The sequence below is a fragment of the Heterodontus francisci genome, chromosome 34 (genome assembly GCF_036365525.1).
Source record: "Heterodontus francisci isolate sHetFra1 chromosome 34, sHetFra1.hap1, whole genome shotgun sequence".
NCBI lineage: Eukaryota > Metazoa > Chordata > Chondrichthyes > Heterodontiformes > Heterodontidae > Heterodontus > Heterodontus francisci.
This window is the reverse complement of record NC_090404.1, coordinates 30,770,835-30,794,676: the sequence shown is the minus strand read 5'-3', so window position 1 is coordinate 30,794,676 and position 23,842 is coordinate 30,770,835. Positions and strand designations below refer to the sequence as shown.

The following is a 23,842-nucleotide window of genomic DNA, read 5'->3' as shown; positions in this document are numbered from 1 at the left end:
AAAGTATGCTGAACTTTTATAAATCTCTGTTTCTGTCACAACTGGAGTATGACATCCAGTACTGGTCACCACACTTTAGGAAGGATGTACGTGCCCTTGAGAGGGTGCAGATGACATTTACTAAAATGGTTCCAGGTATGAGAGTATTTAACTACAAGGTTGAGTTGGAGAAGCTGGGGTTGTTCTTCTTGGAGCAAAGGAGATTGAGGTGAGATCTGATAGAGGTGGTGAAAATTATGATAGTGTCAGGCAGGACCCCCATATGGCAAGAATGAGACACATATTTCACCACATGAACATTAAATCTAAAATTGGTGCTGGGAAGAAAAGAAAGCCTATTACAAGGGGCTGCCAAGCCCCTGACTTGGAAAGAACAAAGGGGCCACTCCCTGCTCCAATTTAATCCACAATGGACTTTTGATTACCAGATATTGAAGGTGGAGAGGCGAACATTCCAGGTTAACTGCTAAGATGGCCGAATACACAAACAGACGTGGTCCGACCAGTTTAGTCACATGACTAACTGGCTGTTGGAGTTTTTTTGAATTTGAACTCGCCACAAAGAATTTGAAGGCAGAAAGCAGTTTGCTCCTGGACTGAGAACATCTCTCTCCTGTCTGCTCTCATCTCTTTCTCACAGAACTGAAGACGCATTGAAGACACATGAACCCCAAGAGAGAAAGGTCTCCCACAGTGAACAAGGTTTAAGAAGAATACTGGGCCCCAGCGAAAAGCAAGATGACTTACAAAAGAACTACAGTGAGCTTGAAACTCAGTAACAAGAAACTCTTCTGATATTGCCTCAAACCTATCAACTTTATTTTTTCTTCTGCTCTTTTCTGTCTCTATTTGCATGTGGATATTGCATATGCATGCCAGTTTGGGGTGCAGTGTGTATCTGTAGGTGTTAACCGTGTTACAGTTTAAGGTTAAGAGTTAATAAATTTCACCTTTTTCTCTTTAAACCTAAGAAAGCCTATTTGTGCTCATTTATTTGCCTTACAATTGATAAGTGGTAAATAAGGATTCACCAAGGGGGAGCTCAAAACACAGTGTGTTTAAAATTAAAACCCTGTTACAATAAGACTAGGTGAAGGCTGAAAGAGACCCCTAGACACCTTTCTCACCTGGTCGTAACAACAGGTTTAGATGAGGTAGACAAAGAAAAGCCGTTCCCATTAGTGGATGGTACAAGGACTAGGGGACACAGATTAAGGTTTTGGCTAAGAGATACAGGAGGGATGTGAGGCAAATCACTTTTCACAACGACTAGCAATGTCCTGGAACTCACTGCCAACCAGGGTGTGGAAGCAAGGTCGACGAATGATGTCAAAAGGAAATTGGATTGGCACTTGAGGGAAATAAATCTGCAGGGCAATGGGGAGAGCACAGAGGAATGGGACTGCCTGGATTGCAATTGAGAAATGGCATTGACTCAATGGGCAAAACGGCTTCTTCTGTGCAAGATTCATTTGTGTAATCTCTTCTTGTAATTTAATCCTTGAAGTCCAGATATCAAACATATAAATCTGTGCTGCACTCCCTCCAAGGGTAACATATTCTTAGTTTCGGGCCGGACAGAGGCAGTGGAAGTCACAGCTGGGGGTTGATCTTGTTGTTTATTTCGCTCTCACTGTTTGGATTGGCTCCTGGCTCCACAGTTGGTGTGTCTGCAGCCTGCGAGCCTCTACACCTTCCAACCTCAAAGTCCCGCAACCCTGGACAACTCGCTTCTACCTCCTTCCTAAAATCCACAAACAGGGCTGTGCAGGCAGACTAATCGTTTCAGCCTGTTCCTACTCCATTGAACCGATTTCTTCCTATCTCGTCTCTATCTTTTCTCTGCTGGTCCAATCTCTTCCCACCTACATCCATGGCTCTTCAGACACCCTGCGTCATTTTGACAATTTCCAGTTTCTTGGCCGTAACTGCCTCCTCTTCACTATGGACGTCCAATCTCTCTACACCGCCATTCCCCACCAGTACTGTCTTCGAGCTCTCTGCTTCTTCCTTGAACAGAGGCCCAACCAGTCTCTATCCACCAGCACCCTCTTCCGCCTGGCTAAACTTGTTCTCACATTGAGCAACTTAGCCTTCAACTCCACTTACTTCTTTAAAAATAAAAGGTGTTGCTATTGGTACCCCGCATGTCTTTTTGTGGGATATGCCAAACATTCCTTGTTCCAGCCCTACTCAGGCCCCCTCTCCCAACTCTTTTTCCGATACATTGATGACTGTATCGGTGCCGTTTCCTGCTCGCGCCCTGAACTGGAAAACTTTATCAACTTTGCTTCTAATTTCCACCCTTCTCTCACCTTTACATGGTCCATCTCTGACACTTCCCTTCGCTTTCTCGATCTCTCTGTCTCCGACTCTGGGGATACGTTGTGCACTAATATTCATTATAACCCCACCAACTCCCACAGCTACCTCGACTACACTTCTTCACACCCTGCCTCCTGTAAGGACTCCATTCCATTCACCCAGTTTCTCCATCACTGACACATCTGTTCTGATGATGCAACCTTCCACAACAGCGTTTCTGATACGTCTTCCTTTTTCCTCAAATGAGGATTCCCGTGCGTCCCCCACCCCCCACAACTGTGGTTGACAGGGCCTTCAACCATGTCTGGCCCATTTCCTGCAGTCTGCCCTCACCCCTTCCCCTCCCTCCCAGAATGGCAACAGGGTTCCCCTTGTCCTCACTTTCCACCCCACAAGCCTCAAAATCCAGAGGATCATCCTCCACCATTTCGGCTAACTCCTGCATGATCCCACCACCAAACACATCTTCCCCTCCCCTATCAGCATTCCAAAGGGATCGTTCCCTCCATGACACCCTGGTCCACTCCTCCATTATCCCCACCACCTCATCCCCTTACCACGGCATCTTCCCCTGCAATCGCAGGAGGTAATTGCCCATTTACCTCCTCTGTCCTCACTATCCCAGGCCCCAAACACTCCTTTCAAGTGAAGCAGCGATTTACTTGCACATCTTTCAATTTAGAATACTGTATTCGCTGCTCGCAATGTGGGCTCCTCTACATTGGGGAGACCAAACACCGATTGGGTGACCGCTTTGCAGAGCACCTCCGCTCATCTGTAAACATGACCCCGAGCTTCCGGTTGCTCGCCATTTCAACACTCCCCCTTGCTCTCATGCCAACATTTCTGTCTTTGGCCTGCTCCAATTTTCCACTGAACATCAACGCCAGCTCAAGAAGCAGCACCTGATCTTTCGGTTAGGCACTCTACAGCCTTGAGGACTGAACATTGAGTTCAATAACTTCAGAGCATGACTGGCCTTTTCTAGTCATGGGTCATAGTCATAGAGTTATACAGCACAGAAACAGGTCCTACAGCCCACCAAGTCCGTGCCGACCATCAAGCACCTATCTCTTCTAATCCCATTTTCCAGCATTTGACCCATAGCCTTGTGTGCTATGGCATTTCAAGTGTCATCTAAATACTTCCTAAATGTTGTGAGAGTTCCTACATCTATCACCCCCTCAGGCAGTGCATTCCAGATTCCAACCACCCTTTGGGTGAAAAATGTTTTCCTCAAATCTCCTCTAAACTTCCTGCCCTTTACCTTAAATCTATGCCGCCTGGTTATTGACACCTCCGCTAAGGGAAAGCGTTTGTTTCTATCTACCCTATCATGCCCCTGATAATTTTGTATACCTCAATCAGGTCCCCCTCTAGTCAGAGCTGCTCATCATTCTGTTATTCACACTCTCTCTGGACTAATGTTTTGCCTTTCACCACAAACATTAACACACTCTTTGCCTTTGCCTCAGGACAGCTTGGTTATTTAATTTCTCCTGACCTCTGCCCAATCTCTCCCCCAACCCCCTCCCCGTCACTTGCTGAAAACCTAATTCTTTTCTAACCTTTGCCAGTTCTGATGACAGGTCTTGCCTTTATTAGGTAAGGCATAGAATATAAGAGCAGGGAGGTTATGATGGAGCTGTATAAAACGCTAGTTAGGCCACAACTGGAGTACTGTATACAGTTCTGGGCACCACACTATAGGAAGGATGTGATTGCACTGGAGAGGATTCGGAGGAGATTCACCAGGATGTTGCCTGGACTGGAGCATTTCAGCTATGAAGAGAGACTGGATAGGCTAGGGTTGTTTTCCTTAGAGCAGAGAAGGCTGAGGGGGGACCTGATTGAGGTACACAAAATTATGAGGGGCATTGATAGGAACAAACCTTTTCCCTTAGCAGAGGGATCAATAACCAGGGGGCACAGATTTAAGGTAAGGGGCAGGAGGTTTAGAGGGAATTTGAGGAAAAGAAAATTCACCCAGAGGGTGGTTAGAATCTGGAACACACAACCTGAAGAGGTGGTAGAGGCAGGAACCCTCACAACATTAAGAAGTATTTAGATGACCATTTGAAACGCCATAGCATACAAGGCTTTGGGCCAAGTGCTGGAAAATGGGATTAGAATAGATAAGTGCTTGATGACCGGCACAGACACAATGGGCCGAAGGGCCTGTTTCTGCGCTGGATAACTCTATGACTATGACTCAATGAGGTCACAGACCTAAAACGTTAACTTTGCTTCCCCCTCCACAGATGCTGCCAAACCTGCTGAGTATTTCCAGCACTTTCTGTTTTTATTTCAGATTTCCATCATCTGCAGTATTTTGCATTTATTCGGGGCTTTAAAAACCCGCCTCCCTCTCACCTGCTGGAACCACGCTGCAACTCTGTCAGCGCGCATGCTCAGCTCTCACCGCCCTGATTGATGGCGGCTCTGGACCAATAGGAAGAGGGAGGGCAGAAGGACAGAACGGGCGGGAGTCGCCCAATCAATCGGAGGAACTCAGGGGCCGCCCTCGCTTGCTATTGGTCAGGAGCTGCTGTCCATCAATTGGATATTGTGACCTCTTGGGTGAAAGGTCCCTGGCATGTGATTCAAGTACCGAGTGCGCATGCACACCAACGGAAATTATCTGGAGCATGCGTGATGTGAGGAATGCCGGTGGACAGTTGATTGTGAGACGTGGGAATCTGTGGCGAGGAAACAGGGTCCAACATCAGAGAGAGATTCCCATAGCCGGTAAGCGGCGGAGCCGGCAGGGAGGCTTTAGAAACATCCGGTGTAGGCCTCAACACCCCCACTGTAACATCAAAGGAGAAAACTTTAAAGGAAACTGAGCTCAGTTATAAAGGGGCCTGGGGGAGGGGAGGGAGGAACCATTTGGGACACAGCACAGGGCAGGAGGTTCCCCCTCCCCCACTCCCTGGTTCCACAAAGACTCCCCTTGGACTGGGCCACACCTGGGCAGGGCTGGCTCAAGGTGCAGGAAGCTGATAGGCTGAGCTGTGGACTGGGAGGAGTGGGGGGTTTGACTGACAGGCCTGGGGAGGGGGATATCAGGGCAGGTACACACACTGCTCCCCCTTTTCCTCCTGGGATCTTTTACTGGAGTCGTGTTGCTGAGTGTTTCTAAAGTCTGTCTCTCTATCCTGGTAATGGAGATGGATTGTAGGTTGTTGTGAGTGTTGGACTATATTGCCTCTCCTCATTCTTCCTCCTCCTCCTCCCACTCCGAGTTCCAGGCTGCAGGCTCCGGCAGCTCGATGTGCCTGAAATATTAACTCTGTTTCTTTCTTCACAGATGCTGCCTGACCTGCTGAGTATTTCCAGCATTTCATCCTTTTATTTCAGATTTCCGGCAGCTTCAGTATTTTGCTTTTGTTTTATTGCAGGCGTTACTCACAGAACTGAGTTGAGAAACACAGACGGACCAATTAAGAGCCAGTTGGCATTGGGGTGGATGTTAAATGTGGAAGTCGGACCCTGACCTGTGTCGGTCTTTTTTGTTGCAAAAATTTGTTCTGGAGTGTAGATGGAGCAGGAGCTGCTGGATTTAATCCCCAGTACTTTTGAACCCGGTCAGGCCCAACAGTTTCCAATGTGAGACTGTCAAGGGAGGTAGATTCCAGGGGAGATGAGGTTGCTAAACAGACACCAACCACTCAGTGTAAAAGAACACTGTTTTAGAACAAATATTTATGTCGAGGCTTTTCATCTATTTTGCATATACAGATTTCTTCTTACTTTATTCTTGGGATATGGGTGTCACCAGCCAGACCAGCGTATATTACCAATCCCCAGTTGCCCATTGAGAAGGTGATGGTGGGCCTTCTTCTTGAACCACTGCAGTCTGTGTGGTGAAGGTGCTCCCACAATGGTGTTAGGGAAGGAGTTACAGGATTTTCACCCAGTGATGATGAAGGAACGGTGATAAATGTCCAAGTTAACATCAACTTGTATTTATATAGCACCTTTAATGTAATAAAATGTTCCAAGGCATTTCACAGGAGTGTTAGAAAGTAACATTTGACACTGAGCCATATAAAGAGATATTAGGGCAGTTGACCAAAAGCTTGATCAGAGAGGTGGGTTTTAATCAGTGTCTGAATCACGGAAGGTGAGGTAGAGAGGCGGAGAGGATTAGGGAGGGATTTCCAAAGATTATGGCCTTGGCAGCTGAAGGCACGGCCACCAGTGGGGGAGCAATGAAAATCAGGGATGTTCAAGATGCCAGAATTAGATGAGCCCTGATCTCTCGGAGGGTTGTAGGGCTGGAGGAGATTATAGAGATGGTGAGGGAATGGAGGGATTTGAAAACAAGGATGAGGATTTTAAAATTGAGGTGCTGTTTAACTGGGAGTCTGTGTAGGTCAGTGAGCACAGTGGTGATGGGTGAACAGGACTGGGTTCGAGTAAGGACACAGGCAGCAGAGTTTTGGATGATCTCAAGTTTACAGAGGGTAGAATGTGAGAGGCTGGCCAGGAGTGTGTTAGAATAGTCAAGTTGAGAGGTAACAAATACATGGATGTAAGTTTCAGAGGCAGATGAGCTGAGACAGTGGTGAAGTCTGGTGATGTTACTGAGATGGAAATAGGCGGTCTGAGTGATGGTGCTGATCTGCAGTCAGAAGCTCATCTCGGGGTCAGATATGACACCAAGGTTATGAATGGTCTGGTTTAGCCTCAAACAGTTGCCAGGGAGAGGGATTGAGTTGGTGGTGAGGGAGTGGAGTTTGTAACAGGAACTGAAGACAATGGCTTCAGACTTCCCAATATTTAAATGGAGGAAATTTCTGTTCATCCAGTACTGGATGTCAGACAAGTCAGGATGGTGTGTGACTTGGAGGGGAACTTGGAGGTGATGGTGTTCACATACACTGGAAACCCTGGACCTTCTGGATGATAGATTTGAGGGTTTGGGAGGTTCTGTCAAAGTTCTGGCCGAGCTGCAGATATATAAAATACCACTCCTCTCCCTGCCACTCCCACCTTGCCCTGACTCTTTCACTTTGTCTCTCCTCCTATAGAGGGCAGAGTCTTGTGTAGGTCCAGACTAGTTGGCAGGTTCCCTTCCCTGAAGGACATTAATGAACCAGTTGGGGTTGTACATCAATCCAGCAGCTTTCATGGTCACTTTTTCCTAGTGCCGTCCCCATAAATTACCAGATACATTCAGCTCCATTTCACAACCTGCCTTTGTGGATTCCCTTACACACTTTTTTTTTCTGTTTTCAATCAATTTCACAGCATTTTAGAAGGGGAGGAATTGCAGCCATGAAATGCAAGGCAAACAACAGATCAGGATCTGAAGGAGTCACCGAGTTTATTGTAACCTGAATATCACCAGATTTTGAACATAAAAGGAAAAAAATCAGCGATCACAGTGGGGAGAAACTACACATTTTCTGTGTCTGGACAAAGTTTCAGCCGATCATCTGGCCTGTAGAAACACAAGCGCAGTCACACTGGGAAGAAACCATGTAAATAAGGGGACTGTGGAAAGTGATTAAATTATCCAGCTGGAATCTCATCCACGCAGACACACCCTGGAGAGGCCGTTCACCTGCTCCGACTGTGGGAAGAGATTCACTCAATCATCCTACCTGCTGACACACCAGCGAGTTCACACTGACGAGAGACCTTTTAAATGTCCATTCTGTGGGAATTGCTACAAATGTTCCACTGAACTGATGTATCATCAACGTGTTCACACTGGGAAGAGACCATTCAGGTGCTCTCACTGTGGGGCTGGGTTTAGGCGATCAAGCGAGCTCACTGTACACCAGCGTATTCACACTGGGGAGAGGCCGTTCACCTGCTCAGTGTGTGGGAAGGGATTCACTCAGTTCTCCCACCTGCTGAGACACCAGCGAGTTCACACTGGGGAGAGGCCGTTCACCTGCCCAGAGTGTGGGAAGGGATTCACTCAGTCATTCAACCTGCTGACACACCAGTGGGTTCACACTGGGGAGAGGCCATTCACCTGCTCAGAGTGTGGGAAGAGATTCACTGGGTTATCCACTCTGCTGAACCACCAGCGAGTTCACACTGGGGAGAGGCCGTTCACCTGCTCTGAATGTGGGAAGGGATTCACTCGGTCATCCCACCTGCAGACACACCAGCGAGTTCATACTGGGGAGAGGCTGTTCACCTGCTCTGAGTGTGGGAAGCAATTCACTACTTCATCCGACCTGCTGAGACACCAGCGAGTTCACGCTGAGGAGAGGCCATTCACGTGCTTTGAGTGTGGGAAAGGATTCACTACGTCATCCCACCTACTAACACACCAGCGAGTTCACACTGGCGAGAGGCCGTTCACCTGCTCAGAGTGTGGAAAGGGATTCACTACTTCATCCATCCTGCTGACACACCAGCGTGTTCACACTGGGGAGAGGCCATTCACCTGCCCAGAATGTGGGAAGGGATTCACTCGATCGTCCTACCTGCTGACACACCAGCGAATTCACACTGGGGAGAGGCCGTTCACCTGCCCAGATTGTGGGAAGGGATTCACAACTTCATCCAACCTGCTGAAACACCAGCGAGTTCACACTGGGGAGAGGCCGTTCACCTGCCCAGATTGTGGGAGGGGATTCACAACTTCATCCAACCTGCTGAAACACCAGCGAGTTCACACTGGTGAGAGGCCGTTCACCTGTTCAGATTGTGGGAAGGGATTCACTACTTCATCCGACCTGCAGAGACACCAGCGGGTTCATACTGGGGAGAGGCTGTTAAGCTGCTCAGAGTGTGGGAAGGGGTTCGCTCGGTTATCCACCCTGCTGAAACACCAGCAAGTTCACAAGTAACTCGGGGATGAGAAGTTTCTGCCAAATGGCGGATTTCTGACTTTGGGGTTTCAGAAATCCACCATTGGCTTCTCCTTTTCCCAACCTTTTAATGCCAGACAACGACAAAGCTGTCTTTAAGTCGTCTTTTTATTTATTTTGTTACACCTTGGTGGAAATGAATTTCAACCAGGAAAGTAAGTAGGTGGAACTGCATACTCCTTCACAACTTTGGGTGGCGCGGTGGCTAGCACCACACTCACAGCTCCAGAGTCCTGGGTCCGATTCTGGGTACTGCCTGTGTGGAGTTTGCAAGTTCTCCCTGTGTCTGCGTGGGTTTCCACCGGGTGCTCCAGTTTCCCCTCTCAGCCAAAGACTTGCAGGTTGATCGGTAAATTGGCCATTATAAATTGCCCCTAGTGTAGGTAGGTCGGAGAATTGTCGGGACGTGGTAGGGAATATGGGATTAATGTAGGATTAGTATAAATGGGTGGTTGATGGTCGGCACAGACTCGGGCCGAATGGCCTTTTTCAGTGCTGTAAAAAACCTCAGTGTGTCAGTCTTCTGTATGTGTGTGTGTGTGTATATATATATATATAAAATGACTTAGATGAGGGGAGCGATGGCACGGTAGCAAAATCTTCCCATGTGTCCGTGCGTCTCGGTGCTTTTCCAGCCTCAATGATGTTTTAACCTTTTCCCACAGACAAAATAAAGTAATGTTTCTCCTTCCATAATTAGAGGCTGATTACAAATGAATTAAGTGATTCTGTAGGATCTTGCTGAGATTTTTGGTTTGAATTTCCTGTAAAACTAGTTTACAAAAGTCATGGCTGTTGGTGCAGGATCGAAATTCGGAACAGACAGTTCTAGTTTCCATGGAATATTCTTTCTCCTTTCATTCCCCTAAATCTATAAATCCTCGTTCCACACACTCCCCACCCTCCCCCCCCCTGCCCTCTCTGCTCACTGTTCCTGAGTCAGCATCCAGGCTCCTACTACTACTTCTCGCCTCTCCAGATTCTCTCTCTTCCTGTCCTTAAAGTGGTGACTCCGGCTGTGGGTCAATCCCACTTGTCGCTGCTAATTCCACAAAATAATTTGGCTCTCAACAACAAATTATCTTTCATCATTTTATTAGTAGTTTTGAATGTACAGAAAGAGTCACCTTTCCTCAATTGTGGAGAAGAGAAAGTCCAGTGGTTAGTTCAGAACTTCCTTCTCCCTAACAAGCTGTGTCTATCTGAGTTACATTTATACAGACTCACTCACTGGGTATGTGATCAGATCTCACTGAACTATGACACAAGCTGTGTCTATCTGAGTTACATTTATACAGACTCACTCACTGGGTAAATGATCAGATCTTGAACTATGACACAAGCTGTGTCTATCTGAATTACACTTATACAGACTCACTAAGTGATCAGATCTCACTGAGCTATGACACAAGAATATTCATCATCACCCTCAGGCAGACCGTACCTTGCAGACCAAGTCCTTCTATCCACACCAGCTCTGCTGCACAAGATCAGCAGAAAAGAGTGAAGATATTACTGTCTGTAAATGGAGGCCAAATGGGGACTGGTCAGGGAATGTCTGTAAATGACAGGAGCAGAAAAGAGTGAGAAGGATGGTACCAGATCTCTGGAGGATATTGACAGACTGGTGCAATGGGCAGAAACATGGCAGATGAAATTTAATGCAGAAGAGTGTAATGTAATGCATTTTGGAAGGAAGAATGAAGAGAGCCAACATACACTAATTAGTACAAGTTTAAACAGTGGAGGATCAGAGAGACCTGGGGGTGCCTGAACACAAATCTTTGAAGGTGGCAGAACAAATTGATAAAGCTGTTTAAACACAGACCAGCTCCTTGGCTTTATAAATAGAAGCCTAAAGTACAGAGGCAAGGAAACTCTGCTAAACCTTTATAAATCACTAGTTAGATCTCAGCTGGAGTATTGTGTCCAGTTCTGGGCATCAGACTTTAGAAAAGAATCAAGGCCTTGGAGAGGGTGTAGAGGAGATTTACTAGAATGATACCAGGGATGAGGGGTTTCAGTTCTCTGAAGAAGCTGGCATTGTTCTCCTGAGAGCAGAGAAGGTTAAGGGGAGATTTAACAGACATGTTCAAAATGATGAGGGATTTTCATTGAATGGAGAGGGAGACACTGTTTCCACTGGCAGGAGGGTCAGTAACCAGAGGACAGAGATTTAAAACAATTGACCAATAAAGCTAGTGGGAGGAGCTGAGGAGAAATGATTTTAGGCAGTGAGTTGTTCTGATCTGGAATGCACTGCCTGAAAGGGTGGAGGAAGCAGATTCATTAATAACTTTCAAAGATAATTGGTTTAAAAAAAGCTTTGGAGGGGAAAGTTTCTAAGGCTATCGGGAAAGTGTAGGGGAATGGGACTAATTGGTTTGTTCTTTCAAAGAGCCAGCACAGACACGATGGAGCAAATGGCCTCCTTCTCTGCTGCATGATTATATGAAATGGTAACAATCAGGGAGCACCTGCATAAGAAGGAGAAATGGAGAGTGGTCAGTGACAGCCCATCACCAGAACTGGGAGATGTTACAATGGAGAGGGAGGGCAAGAGTGTTGGAGGAGGGGAGAGAGCATATACATACAGACAGAATCAGCACCTTCAGGGGAGGAGAGAGAGAGGAACCAATGAGTGTCGAACTGAACCCAGCCAGATTCAGCTGTTACCCTCACAGAAACAGTGAAGACGAAAAATGAAGTGAACAGGAGCAGTAATGAACTATAAAAAATGAACTGGTGAGTTAAACTCCAAAACATGGACACATTGCTGCAGACAAGATTGGGTAGGGGTCAGGTGACTCCCCTCCTGTAATACAAAATACATCTGGGCTGTGGGAGTCCAAAACCCATCATCACATCTGGTCCAGCCCTGGGAAGACATTAAAATGGGAAACAGGCAATTCAAAGCAAAGCAGCTCCTATCTTCAACAATTGTGTTATCAAAGACCCTGGCAGAGAGGGAGACTGTGGATTCAAAACCAAAATAATAGGTGTGACCTGACACCACGGTATCATGATGAGCCATCTTCAAATCCCATTTTTAACAATGGTGCACGTTCAAAGACATTGTATAAACCCTGCAGGAGAGAGTATTCTTTGATCACATGACTGAAACCAAGCTGGGACTTTTTTCTTGCAGAGAGGGAGAGACTGAAGGCCATACTTCCAGCCAGAGAAGCTGTGAGGTTGACCAGCTGAGCAAAGGTGCCCTGTCTGCAAAAACAGTTTCAAACCAACTTTGAACAACTGAAGCAGAGAGAAATTGCAAGGTGACTTTGAATTCCCCACCAGTGGAAGTAAACCAGAAATCTGCAACACTTCAAGTTCAAGACGACAAACATCCAGGCCTGCACCTTTGAAAAGACTTTCCTCCCCAGACCATTCAACAGGTTTTTGCAAAGCACAAAACTCTTAGATAACTTGGGACTTTAAGTGCATTTTACCTTTTCCTTTCTATCTATCACTCCTTATGTGTGAGTGGGTGAAGGATGCGAACAATTCAGTTATTGTGGAAAAAAATAAAGATTTCTTTCTTTAAACCTAGGAGGAAACCTGTCGTTGGTCTGTTTATTTGACCCTTAAAACTTTCAGGGGCTGGAACACTCGTTTTAACAAAAACACTATCTGTGGTCAGTTGGGAAGTGAAAAGCGGAAGCCAGTCACCCCATTTCCTACCTGTCTGTAACAGGGGACTGAGTGTAATGTATCCAGGTTTACTGATGATACAGAGTTAGGTGGGAAAGTAAGCAGTGAGGAGGACACAAACAGGTTGCAGAGGGATATAGACAGGTTGGGTGAGTGGGCAAGAACATGGCAGATGGAATACAATGTGGTGAAATGTGAAGTCATCCACTTTGATAAAAAAAAAAGTTTTTTTGTTTTCCCTATGAATGGTGAGGGGACTGAGAGATCCTTGCGTTCAGAGGGACGTGGTGTCCTCGTACAGGAATCACAGAAAGTTTGACCTGCAGATACAACCAATTATGAAGGCAATTGGTATATCAGTTTTTGTTACAAAGGGATTAGGGTATAAGAGTAAAGAAGTCTTACAACAATTATACAGGACATTAATGAGGCCCCACCTGGAGTACTGTGCGCAGTTTTGGTTGCCTTGCCTAAGGAGAGAAATACTTGCCCTTGAGGGCATGTAACAGGCGTTCACTAGTCTGGGTCCGGGAATGAGGCGATTGTTCTATTGATTCACAGAATGTGGGTATTGCTGGAAAGGCCAGTATTTATTCCCCGTCCCTAATCACCCTTGAGATGGTGGTGTTGAGCCACCTCCTTGAAGATAACTGACTGTCTTGCTGGGCCATTTCATAAGGTGGTTAAGAGCCAACCACATTTCTGTCATTTGTAGGCCAGATCGGGTAAGGACGGCAGATTTCCTTCCCTGAAGGACATTAGTGAACCAGGTGGGTTTTTAGGACAATCCAGTAGTTTCATGGTCACCATTACTGATACTAGCTTTTTTATCCCAGATTTACTTAATTAATTGAGTTAAAATCCCTAAACTGCTGTGGGATTTGAATTAATGTCTCTACATCATGATCCCAACCTCTGGATTACTCGTTCAGTTACATAACCACTATGCTACAGCACTCCAACTGTACTCCATTTCCTCCTATGAGGAGAGATTGAGTAGACTAGGTCTATATTCCCTGGAGTTTAGAAGAATGAGAGGTGATCTGACTGAAACATAATAAATTCTTAAGGGACTTGTCAGGGTAGATGCTGAGAAAATGTTTCCCCTGTCTGGGGAATCTAGAACACCGGGTCTCAGGATAAGGGATTGGCCATTTAGGACTGAAATGAGGAGAAATTTCTTCACTGAAAGGGTTGTGAATCTTTGGAATTATCTACCCCAGGGAGCTGTGGATGCTCAGTCGTTGAGTATATTTAAGACAGAGATTGATAGATTTTTGGGTACTGAGTGAATTAAGGGATATGGGGATAGTGCGGGAAGGTGGAGTTGAGGTAGATGATCAGCCATGATCTTGGTGAATGGCAGAGCAGGCTCAAAGGGCCAAATGGCCTCCTCCAGCTCCTATTTCTTATGTTCATTAAACCTCAGTCTGGTTCCTCTCGAGCTGCTGAGTGAGTGAATTAAATCTTTCTTGACAAATCACCAAGATACCAGATTACAAGTCATACCCGAAACATCATTTATTGGTTACAAATCACAACTTAGTTAAATCTGGACACACAGACACTTTATAAACATGGATAAACACATGTAAATGTAATCAGAGTTATCCAGCAGTTGAGCACTAATAGGGAAAGTATTTCACAAAACAAGTAATAAATACAGGGGTGAGAGTGGACAAAGACCAAAAGGTCTGAAAATTAGTGGCCAAAGACAAAATAGTCTGAATTTTTTTTGGCACGGAATCATGTAATTATAGCACTGTTATTGAAGCAAACTGGTTGAGTAATGGTAATTTTGTACAATTTTGCATCTGCACTGAATAAAATTACACTGTACTCAGAGTACAATTTCCTGAAACTTACCTGACAGCTGATAATTGGTTTTACAGAGCTTCATGTTCTCAATGTCCTGCTTCTGTCTATTTATAGCTTGTTCATGTAAAAGGTGTTCTGTGAAGATGTGTCAACTTTAATGGAAAGCAATATATATATAAACATACCAGATGGCACGTTCTGATACCTTGGTAAACGATGTGCACAAATCAGTAGGTATATAAATTAATAAAAAATAAACATTTATTAGATATTGACAATCCAGAAACATGAACATAAGCAGGGTAATTTTTCTTATTTTGTGCTATGCCATAATCGCCTGAATGAAGCAGAAAGTAAAACCAGGTAGGGAGGATTGTATACCAGTTATACAGCCTGTCCAATTTGCTGTCCATTAACTTAAATGGACAGGAATATCACATACATTCTGTTAGGAGCATGTGATACTCCCGACCCAACCCAATTTTACCTCCGAGCACTGAAGAAAATATACCTTATTAACTTTGGCAAATGTAATGCCTCTATAGATAGAATCGCTTGTTTTTAGATATCATGACTCATGGTAGATTTTATAATTTAAAATAGTCACATTATAAAGATTCTAAACTGAAAATAATCTTGTTTGCAGTGCAGATCTCATAATCGTAATGAAAACTATTTTAAAAATGTGGTTTTCCTCTTCAAATGCAATGTAAAAATTGTCCCAGATCTTGCGAGTGACAGTGGAAAAGTAATGAGACTGGTGTTGTACCTCTAGGAAGCAAATCCTGCACTCCAGGTCCCACTACCTGGTGGGACGTCCTGCCCCATGTGCCGAAAGATCTGCGGGTCGAGAATCGGCCTGTTCAGTGACCTGAAGACCCATGGCAGAAACCCGCGACCTTGAGTAGACGTCATCCTCGAATCGAGGGAGAGCCGACGACCACCTCTACAGTAACAAGTTTGAGGTTCTGTTGCATCATCCCCAAATCAGGCTCAAAAGTTTGGTAATGGCCCTGTGACAATGCAGCAGGTCCAATGGACAACTGTATATCCCAACAGTGATGAACACTTCTGGATCCTGTTCTACTGCATCAATTGGTTGCCAATACACAGCACCTGTGGTGCAGGACAGTCTTTTCTAGATAATCTTAAGCAATGCCAAACCACACATTGAAGAAAGATGGAGAGTTATACTTCTTGCCTTGCATCACTATGGTGTAAAAGACGGTTTCACCCTGATTCAAGGTTTACAGCAGGGTTTCCAACCTTTTCGTGTGGGGGGGCACTTTACAATTTTTGTCAAACATGGGGGGCAGACAAGCCATTTCCCGAAGACAAAGGCATTAAAATTTATCTTACTTTAGATCAAAACAACAACAATGGTGCATTTTTGTGAAGAAACTTTAAATGAGAAGTCTAATTTATTGACTTACTTTCTGGTAACTATGTTGGACACTGATTTTTAGTTTAGTTTAGAGATACAGCACTGAAACAGGCCCTTCGGCCCACCGAGTCTGTGCCGACCATCAACCACCCATTTATACTAATCCTACACTAATTCCATTTTCCTACCACATCCCCACCTGTCCCTATATTTCCCTACCACCTACCTATACTGGGGGCAATTTACAATGGCCAATTTACCTACCAACCTGCAAGTCTTTTGGCTTGTGGGAGGAAGCCGGAGCACCCTGAGAAAACCCACGCAGACACAGGGAGAACTTGCAAACTCCACACAGGCAGTACCCAGAATTGAACCCGGGTCGCTGGAGTTGTGAGGCTGCGGTGCTAACCACTGCGCCGCCCTGGCATTTTTTTAGTCAGTGTTTGCCCGGACACTTGTTGCAGTGATGCCGAGTATTCTGGAAAGATGTCATTCTGTCCGGATCTTCATCAGTCTCTCTCCCTCTCTCTATGCCCCACCCCCCCCCCCCCCCTCCCCCATTATCTGTCCCCATTTTATCTGTCCACTCTCTCTGCCCTCTCTCTCTATTTGGCCTCCTCTCTCACTGCCCCCTCATTCTCTCTCTGCCCACCGTCTATCTCGCTGACCCTCGCTTTCTCCCTGCCCCTCTCTACCTTCCTTCTCTCACTGCCCACTAACACACTCTCTGCTCTCTAACTCTCCTCCCCCCACTCTCTGCTTCATCTCACTCTCTGAACCCCTATTAGACCCCTCTCTCTGCCTCACCCCTCTCCCTCTCTCTGCCCCACCTTTCTCTCTTTGCCCCACCCCCTCTATTTGCCCGCTCTCTCTCTGCCCCCATTCTCTCTTGCTTGCTCTCTCTCTCTGCTCACCTCCCCCCCCCCCAACCCTAACAGTTGCAGGGAGCAGGAATGTTCAGCAGATGGTTGATCAGTTTTTCTTAAATCTCATGTCAGTTTCACAGCTGACAGATCCTGACATCAGGAACAGCAGTTTCTGAACTTTGGATAGATTCAGGGATTTACGGCAGGCTTTTAAACAATCCTGAATCTGTCTGAAGTTCAGAAACTGCTGATCCCAATGTCAGGATCTGTCAGCTGTGAAACTCATAACCATTTTTTTTTTAAGTCAGTCTGCAAGAAGACGACAAAGGGAAATATTTTTATCTCCAGTCACGGACCCCTGATGAGGATGAGGAACGGCCCCGGCTACAGTTTACACCCGAGGGCCGGATGGAAACCTTTGACAGGCTGGATCCTGGCCTCCGGGCCATATGTTGTACAACCCTGGTTTACAGTGTGACTGGGGCAGTAGACAGTGAAAGTGGAGATGAACAATGAATGGAATTCAGCCATACACCTGAGCAAACCGATAAGTGGAAATTCCAGATCACTTCAGTTGCTGCAAAGTACAGGACATATGAAGTTTATACAGTTCATGCTCACTGCAGGATATTCACAAGCAGTAACCAGTTTGCGCAGGGTTTTCAGAAATTACTTCAGACACACACTGCTGTGTAAATGGAAGCAAGTTTCAAATTCCTATTGACAGACCAATGTTTTTGCTGCAGACCAGCGACTTGCCAGCTACTGATCCTGCACCATTAATTTTAAGCCATGTCAAATGAGCTGTGTCGGTTCTCAGGTGGTTTCTGCTAAGATATCCCATGAAGGCAAAAACAAACATTGGGAATTGGTCACACATACGAACATATGAATTAGGAGCAGAAGTCGGCCATTCGGCCCCTCTAGCCCGCTCCACCACTCAATAAGATCATGGCTGATCTGTTTTTGTCTCTGATTCCACACTCCCATCTATCCCCGATAACCTTTGATTCCCTTGCCTAACAAAAATCGATCTACCCACGCTTTAAATATATTCAAGGATCACGCCTCCACCACCTTCTGAGGCAGAGAGTTCCAAAGTGACACAACCCTCAGAGAAAAGAAATTCTCCTCATCTCTGTCCCAAAAGGATAACCCCTAATTTTAAAACAGTGCCCCCTAGTTCTGGACTCACCCACGAGAGGAAACATCCTTTCCACATCCACCTTGTCAAGACCATTCAGGATCTTATATACTTCAATCACGTCTCCCCTCATTCTTCTAAACTCCAGTGATAACAAGTTCAGTCTGTTCAACCTTTCCTCATAAGACAACCCACTCATTCCAGGTATCAGTCTAGTAAACCTCCTCTTAACTGCCTCCAATGCATTTACACCCATCCTTAAATAAGGAGACCAAAACTGCACACAGTATTTGAGGTGTGATCTCACCAATGCCCTGTATAACTGAAACATAACATCCTTACTTTTATTTTCAATTCCTCTCCTAATAAAGGACAGCATACCATTCTTTATTACTTTTTGTGACTCATGCACCAGAACACCTAGATCCCTCTGCACCTCCGGGTTCTGCAGTCGTCCTCCTTTTAAGTAATACTCTGCTTTTTTATTCTTCCTGCCAAAGTGAACAACTTTACATTTTCCCACATTATACTTCATCTGCCAGATTTTGCCCAATCAACTTATCTATATCGGTCTGCAACCTCCTTATATCCTCTTCGCAACATACTTTTCGACCTGTCTTTGTATCATCTGCAAATTTATTTACCATGTCATCGCTCTCCTCATCTAAGACATTGATATAAATTATAAAAAGTTCAAGCCCCAGCACACACCCCTGCGTGACTCCACTGGTCACATCCTGCCAATCAGAAAAGGACCTATTTATGCAGACTCTGTTTTCTGCCAGCCAGCCAATCTTCTATTCATGCTAATATGTTACCCCCTACACCATGAGCTCCTACATTGTGCAAGAACCTTTTATGTGGCACCTTGTCAAATGCCTTCTGGAAATCTAAGTACAGTATGTCAACAGACTCCCCTTTATCCATAGCACATGTTACTGCTTCAAAGAACTCCAATAAACTGGTTAAATATGATTTCCCTTTCACACAACCATGCTGACTATTCCCAATTACCTTGACTTTTCTGAGTGCCCAGCTATAGCCTCCTTAATGATCGATTTTAACACCTTCCCCACGACAGGTCTGTGTATACACACACTTCCTTTTAGCCATTTACAGATGAATGACACACTGAAGTTGTGAAGGAGGATTCAGTTCCACCCACTTGCTTTCCCGGTTGAGGTTCATTTTCACCGAGGTGGAAGAAAATAGAAAATAAAGATGACTTAAAAACAGCTTTGTAGTCGTCCAGCATTAAAAACAAATCGGAACTGCCAGTGGTTAATGTTGGAAAGGCAGAAGTCAATGGTGCTTTTCCGAAACCCCAATGTTAGAAATCTGCCATTTGGCAGAAACATATCATCCCTGAATTACATGTGAACTCGCTGGTGTTTCAGCAGGGTGGATAACTGAGTGAATCCCTTCCCACACTCTGAGCAGGTGAACGGCTCCTCGCCAGTGTGAACTCGCTGGTGTGTCAGCAGGTGGGATAACTGAGTGAATCCCTTCCCACACTCTGAGCAGGTGAACGGCCTTTCCCCACTGTGAACCCGCTGGTGTGTCAGCAGGTGGGATAACTGAGTGAATCCCTTCCCACACTCTGAGCAGATGAATGGCCTCTCCCCACTGTGAACCCGCTGGTGTGTCAACAGGTGGGATAATTGAGTAAATCCCTTCCCACACTCTGAGCAGGTGAATGGCCTCTCCCCAGTGTGAACTCGCTGGTGTGTCAGCAGATTGTATGACTGAGTGAATCCCTTCCCACACTCAGAGCAGGTGAATGGCCTCTCTCCAGTGTGAACCCGCTGGTGTGTCAGCAGGGTGGATGACCGAGTGAACCCTTTCCCACACTCAGAGCAGGTGAACGGTCTCTCCCCAGTGTGAACCCGCTGGTGTGTCAGCAAATTGGATGACTGAGTGAATCCCTTCCCACACTCTGAGCAGGTGAACGGCTTCTCCCCAGTGTGAACTCGCTGGTGTGTCAGCAGGGCAGATGACTGAGTGAATCCCTTCCCACACTCCGAGCAGGTGAATGGCCTCTCCCCAGTGTGAACTCGCTGGTGTGAAAGCAGGTTGGATAAAGTTTTGAATCTCTTCCCACACTCTGTGCAGGTGAATGGCCTCTCCCCAATATGAACTCGTTGGTGTTTCAACAGATTAGATAGCTGAGTGAATCCCTTCCCACAGTCTGTGCAGGTGAAAGGCCTCTCCCCAGTGTGAACTCGCTGGTGTCTCAGCAGGTCGGATGACTGAGTGAATCCCTTCCCACACTCAGAGCAGATGAATGGCCAGTCCCCAGCATGAACTCGCTGGTGTATCAGCAGGTAGGATGAAGTAGTGAATCCCTTCCCACACTCTGAGCAGGTGAACGGCCTCTCCCCAGTGTGAATTCGCTGGTGTTTCAGCAGGTTGGATGACTGAGTGAATCCTTTCCCACACTCTGAGCAGGTGAATGGCCTCTCCCCAGTGTGAACTCGCTGGTGTATCAGCAGGGTGGATGAATCAGCAAATCTGTTCCCACACACGGAGCAGGTGAACGGCCTCTCCCCAGTGTGAACTCGCTGGTGTGTCAGAAGTTTGGATGAGTGAGTGAATCTCTTCCCACAGTCAGGGCAGGTGAACGGCCTCTCCCCAGTGTGAACAGGTTGATGATACATCAGTTCATCAGAACATTTGTAGCAATTGCCACAGAATGGACATTTAAAAGGTCTCTCCCCAGTGTGAACTCGCTGAGGTGTCAGCAGGTAGGATGATTGAGTGAATCCCTTCCCACACACAGAGCAGGTGAACGGCCTCTCCAGTGTGTGACTGCATGGATGTGTTTCCAGCTCAACTGGATAATTCAATCCCTTTCCACAGTCTCCATATTTACATGGTTTCTTCCCAGTGTGATTGCACTTGTGTTTCGACAGACCAGATGATCGGCTGAAACCTCGTCCACATTCAGAACACGTGTACAGTTTCTCCCCACTGTGATCGCTGCTTTTTCCTTCCACGTCCAAAATCCAGTGATATTCGGGTTACGATAAATTGGGTGACTCCTTCAGATCCTGATCTGACGTTTGCTTTGCATTTCACGGCTGCAATTCCTCCCCCTGTGAATTGATTTAAAACAGAAAAAGCAGTGTGTGAGAGAACCCACAAAAACACAAAGGCAGGTTGTGAAATGGAGCTGAATGAATCTGGTCATTTATGGAGCCGGTACGAGGAAAAAGTGATCATGAAAGCTGCTGGATTGACGTACAACCCCAACTGGTTCATTAATGTCCTTCAGGGAAGGGAACCTGACACCCAGTCTGGACCTAAACAAGACTCTGCCCTGTATGGGAGGAAAGAGAGAGGGGGAGAGTTGGGAGTTGCAGGGAGAGGAGAGGGATTTGGCTAGCAAACAGGAAAGAGAGAGTCGGCATAAATGGGTCATTTTCTGGCTGGCAAGATGTAACGAGTGGTGTGCCACAGGGATTAGTACTGGAGCCTCAACGTTTTACAATTTATATAAATGACTTGGACAAAGGGACCGAAGGTATGGTTGCTAAATTTGCTGATGACGTAAAGATAGGTAGGAAAGTAACTTGTGAAGAGGACATAAGGAGGCTACAAAGGGATATAGATAGGTTCAGTGAGTGGGCAAAGACCTGGCAAATGGAATATAATGTAGGAAAATATGAAATTGTCCACTTTGGCAGGAAGAATAAAAATGAAGCATGTAATCTAAATGGTGAGAGATTGCAGAGCTCTGAGATGCAGAGGGATCTGGGTGTCCTAGTGCATGAATCACAAAAGGTTAATATGCAGCTTCAGCAATTAATTAGGAAAGCTAATAGAATGTTATCATTTATCGCAAGGGGAATTTAATATAAAATTAGGGAGGTTATACTTCAGCTATACAGGGCATTGGTGAGACCACATCTGGAGTACTATGTACAGTTTTGGTCTCCTTATTTAAGGAAGGATGTAAATGCGTTGGAGGCAGTATAGAGAATGTTTATTAGACTAATACCTGGAATGGGCGGGCTGTCTTACAGGGAAAGATTGGACAGGCTTAGCTTGTATCTGCTGGAATTTAGAAGAGTAAGAGGGAACTTGATTGGAACATATAAAATCCTGAGGGTTTTGACAGGGTGGATGTGGAAAGGACGTTTCCCCTTGTGGAAGAATCTAGAACGAGGGGTCACTGTTTAAAAATAAGGGGTCACCCATTTAAGACAGTGGTGAAGAGCAATTTTTTCCTCTCTGAGAGTCGTGAGTCTTTGGAACTCTCTTCCTCAAAAGGCGGTAGAAGCAGAGTCTTTGAATTTTTTTTTAAGGCAGAGGTAGATAGATTCTTGATACAAAGCGATTATTGACAACGCAGCCGGCAACTGACGTCATCAGACTGCGCCAATCTGCACACATGCTCAGATTGGCTCATACTCTCTGCTCATGCGCTGCGTTCCGCATTGCCAGGATTGGTTAGCACATGCGCAGATGATGTCATCGCCTAACGCAGGGAGAGAGTGGGGGTGGGGGAAGCGGGGAGAGAGCTTGGTGATGGCAGGTGTGCTCTCCTCCTCCCCCCACCCTCCCCCGCCTGCTCGCCCCCCCCGCCTGATCTCTCTCCGCCACCACCCCCCCCCGCCGCTCGCGCGCGCTCCCCCTCTACCCGCTCACTCTAACCCCCCTACCCCTCACCTGCTTGCTCGCTCTCCCCCCGCTTGTTCGCTTTCCCCCCACGCCCCACCCGCTCGCTCTCTCCCTCCTTCCCCGGCCATGTGTTTCGGTTGTCTTCGTGTGATTATTTGAGCAGCGCCATCTTTAGTCCTGACAGCTGCCTGACGTGGCAGACTGTGACGTTTTAGTGCCACAGGCTGCATTTGCACATGTGCCACTGCAGCGCCACCTAGTGGTTGCATTGTCAGCAAGTGCCACCTTCTTGATAAGCAAGGGGGTGGAAAGTTATCGGGGGTAGGTGGAAATGTGGAGTAATCAGTTCAGCCATGAAATTATTGAATGGCAGAACAGGCTTGAAGGGCAGAGTGGTCTACTCCTGCTCCTAATTCGTACATTTGTATATATCTATAACTCAACCAGAACCTCCCAAACCCTCAACTTCCATCAACTAGAAGGATCAGGGTATGTGAACACCATCACCTCCAAGTTCCCCCCCAAGTCACACACCATCCTGACTTGTCTGACATCCAGTACTGGATGAACAGAAATTTCATCCAATCAAATATTGGGAAGTCTGAAGCCATTGTCTTCAGTTCCTGTTACAAACTCCACTCCCTCACCACCAACTCAATCCCTCTCCATGGCAACTGTCTGAGGCTAAACCAGACCATTCATAACCTTGGTGTCATATTTGACCCCGAGATGAGCTTCCGACTGCAGATCAGCACCATCACTCAGACCTCCTTTGTTACCTCTCAACTTGACTATTCTAACACACTCCTGGCCGGCCTCCCACATTCTACCCTCTGTAAACTTGAGATCATCCAAAACTCTGCTGCCTGTGTCCTTACTCGAACCAAGTCCTGTTCACCCATCACCACTGTGCTCACTGACCTACACAGACTCCCAGTTAAGCACCACCTCAATTTTAAAATCCTCATCCTTGCTTTCAAATCCCTCCATTCCCTCGCCCCTCACTATCTCTTTAATCTCCTCCAGTCCTACAACCCTCCGAGAGATCAGAGCTCATCTAATTCTGGCCCCTTGAGCATCCTTGATTTTCGTTGCTCCATCACTGGTGGCCGTGCCTTCAGCTACCAAGGGCATAATCTTTGGAAATCTCTCCCTAATCCTCTCTGCCTCACCTTCCGTGATTCAGACA

At 46.3% G+C, this 23,842-nt stretch overlaps 1 protein-coding gene across 2 annotated transcripts; it reads left to right on the top strand.

Annotated features, from left to right (window-relative positions):
* The first annotated feature begins 4,898 nt into the window (after positions 1-4,898).
* On the top strand, positions 4,899-12,682 carry LOC137349261 (zinc finger protein 229-like). 2 transcript variants are annotated; one of them, XM_068014777.1, is made up of 3 exons: positions 4,899-5,073; positions 7,582-8,973; positions 12,313-12,682. In XM_068014777.1, exons 2-3 carry the CDS (start codon positions 8,025-8,027, stop codon positions 12,369-12,371), a joined length of 1,008 nt encoding a protein of 335 aa, XP_067870878.1. In that variant the 5' UTR covers positions 4,899-5,073; positions 7,582-8,024; the 3' UTR covers positions 12,372-12,682. The 2 variants fall into 2 exon arrangements, with proteins under 2 accessions (XP_067870878.1, XP_067870877.1); XM_068014776.1 differs by having other exon boundaries at positions 7,582-12,682.
* The last annotated feature ends 11,160 nt before the right edge of the window (positions 12,683-23,842 follow it).

What these genes read in the sequence shown, in the direction of transcription:
- LOC137349261 (XM_068014776.1), top strand. Translation starts at nt 8,025, where the DNA reads ATGTATCATCAACGTGTTCACACTGGGAAGAGACCATTCAGGTGCTCT.